Source organism: Pteropus medius, unplaced genomic scaffold (assembly GCF_902729225.1).
Source record: "Pteropus medius unplaced genomic scaffold, Ma_sr-lr_union100, whole genome shotgun sequence".
Taxonomy (NCBI): domain Eukaryota; kingdom Metazoa; phylum Chordata; class Mammalia; order Chiroptera; family Pteropodidae; genus Pteropus; species Pteropus medius.
The window spans coordinates 1,479,328-1,481,608 of record NW_024354501.1 but is presented as its reverse complement, the minus strand read 5'-3'; the positions used below and the strand labels follow the sequence as shown (position 1 = coordinate 1,481,608).

The 2,281-nt window shown below is 71.2% G+C and overlaps 1 protein-coding gene across 1 annotated transcript in view; it reads left to right on the top strand.

Moving 5' to 3' along the window:
• KLF13 (KLF transcription factor 13) overlaps positions 1–1,862 on the top strand; it is a 35,127-nt gene extending 33,265 nt beyond the window's left edge. Inside the window, exon 2 of the mRNA XM_039853384.1 lies at positions 113–1,862. Coding sequence (XP_039709318.1) covers positions 113–402 — 290 coding nt within the window. The 3' untranslated portion in view covers positions 403–1,862. The remainder of the gene's footprint in view (positions 1–112) is intronic.
• Positions 1,863–2,281: the final 419 nt, after the last annotated feature.

Genomic DNA, 2,281 nt, shown 5'->3' with positions numbered 1-2,281 from the left:
GCGCGGGGGTCCCGGGAGCGGGTGGGGGGCGCTTGGGGCGCAGGCGGGCGCCCGGGGCCGCGCAGCGGGGCCGCCCCGCCCCGCCCCTGACCCCGTGCCCTGTCGCCCGCAGGGGAGCGGCCCTTCGCCTGCAGCTGGCCGGACTGCAGCAAGAAGTTCGCGCGCTCGGACGAGCTGGCGCGGCACTACCGCACGCACACGGGCGAGAAGAAATTCAGCTGCCCCATCTGCGACAAGCGCTTCATGCGCAGCGACCACCTGACCAAGCACGCGCGCCGCCACGCCAACTTCCACCCGGGCATGCTGCAGCGGCGCGGCGGGGGCTCCCGCACCGGCTCCCTCAGCGACTACAGCCGCTCGGACGCCAGCAGCCCGGCCGCCAGCCCCGCCAGCTCGCCCTGAGCCGCCCGCGCGGGCCCGGGACGCGGGACCCCGGGACCGGGGACCCGGGCCCCGGGCCGCTCCTGCCGGCGGAGGGCAGAGCGCCGTCTGAGGTCGGCGGCGCCCCCCGCCCGCACCCCGATGTCCTTCACCTCAGGTGTCAAACTCAATTCGCTAAGGAAAGAAAACAGTTTTCGAAAAACACCATCCACAGATTGCACAACGCCCGGGCCCGCAGGAGACGCCGCGGTGTCGCCCCCTCCTCAGGGATGGACAGCTCCAGGAGCTCAGCGAGGACCCTCCCGCCGCCTTGCTCTGCGCGGGGGTTTGCACTCCGCAGCTCCCCGTGGGGTCCGCGAACCCTGGGCACCAAGCGGGCCCGCGGGGCAGGTGGCGTTCAGCGTCCGGCCTGCGGGCCAGCCCGCGGGTCACTGACGCTCGCCTTCCAGGCCCGGTGCTGAATGAAGCAGGGGGTGTGTGTCCCCTCTGGCCACCCACACGGTCTCCAGCGTCTGCCCCAGCGGCCGGCGGCTGACTCAGGACACAGGCGGGTCGGAAGGATGCCTTAAGCCGCCTCCCGTAAAGGAGCAGGCCCCGGGGGACGACTTCCTGTCCCTGCTTACAGGAGCCCCTCTTCGAGGCACCGGGAGCCCGACTGGGGACCACCGCGCCATCAGTGACCTGTGACGGCCCAGGCCACACGCCGGAACGCCAGGCGCTCTGTCTGGAATTCTGGCCTTGTACAGAGAGGTCCCACTGGGTGTCATCGGTACACGCAGCTCCCTGTCCCTGACCGGCCCTGCCCTCGGCTCTTGGGACACCTTGGTTTGAACCGGAGGGCAAAGTCACCGGGCCACCTTGCCAGAGGCCGTGCGTGTGTGCGTGCCAGGCACGTGGCTGCTCGGTACCTCGCAGAGGCCGATCTGTAGCAAGAGACCAGGACATTGTGACTTGGAACTTTCGGGGGTGGCGAAGCGGGTGTTGGGGGGCGGGTGTTGTTTCCTCCCCAGGGTCCACAGATGGAGTCTGCGGGAAACCCTTTCCCCAGGCCCGCCGTGTCCCCAGCTCAGAGCGAGCACCCCCAGCTTCTGCGTCCCGGCCTCCTCCCTTCCCCCTCCCGCCTGGGGGGCCCCAGCCCACACCTGCCGGACCTCGGGGCATCCACCCCCCTTCCCCAGAGAGAAGGGGCCATAGATACGAGCCCCCAGGACAGAGTGTGTTTGGGCGAGTGTGTGGGGGTGTAGGGTGGGGGTGTGGGGGCGGCGGGGCGGGCGTGGGTGTCTTGGAGGAGGATTGACCCCCGGGACCCGTTCCCAGCCCAGAGTGCCTTGATCATGGCAGCCAGCTTCCTCCCCAGCTCTCGCAGTGCGGGGCAGCACAGAGCCCCGGCCTGGGGCTGGACGGGCGCCCCAGGTGTCTGAGTCTGACTGCTGTGTGTCATCTGCGAGGGCCGGTGGCACCAGGCCGGGCGGCCGTGGCGGTCTTGTCAGGGGTGCGAGTGGGGGGTGGCCCCGGCCAGCAGGCCCCGTCGGGGCTGGACGACGGCCCTGCTCACATTGGATCCGGGAGAGAGTGGACCAGGCCGTGGGGGGCTGGGCGGGAGGGCGCCCCGCGCTCGGGGCGGAAGGGCTGGGCGCCCGGTCCCAGGCCGGCCCGGGGTCTCTCCCCAAAGCTGTTTCCGTGTGAGGCGGAGAAAGTCACACGCCGAGCACGCCACGTCTCAGGAACTCAGGTCCCAGGTTCAGGAGTTTTATTCCAAAGTCCTTCGGTGCGCGTCCCGCCCACGGGTCCCCAAGGGCAGGGACGGTGGCACAGAGCAGTCCCCGGAGGGGCCGGGCGTCTCCGTGCAGTCCGCCTGCCCCCGGGAGGGAGCGGGCCCCGCAGCCCGGCGTCTTGGGAT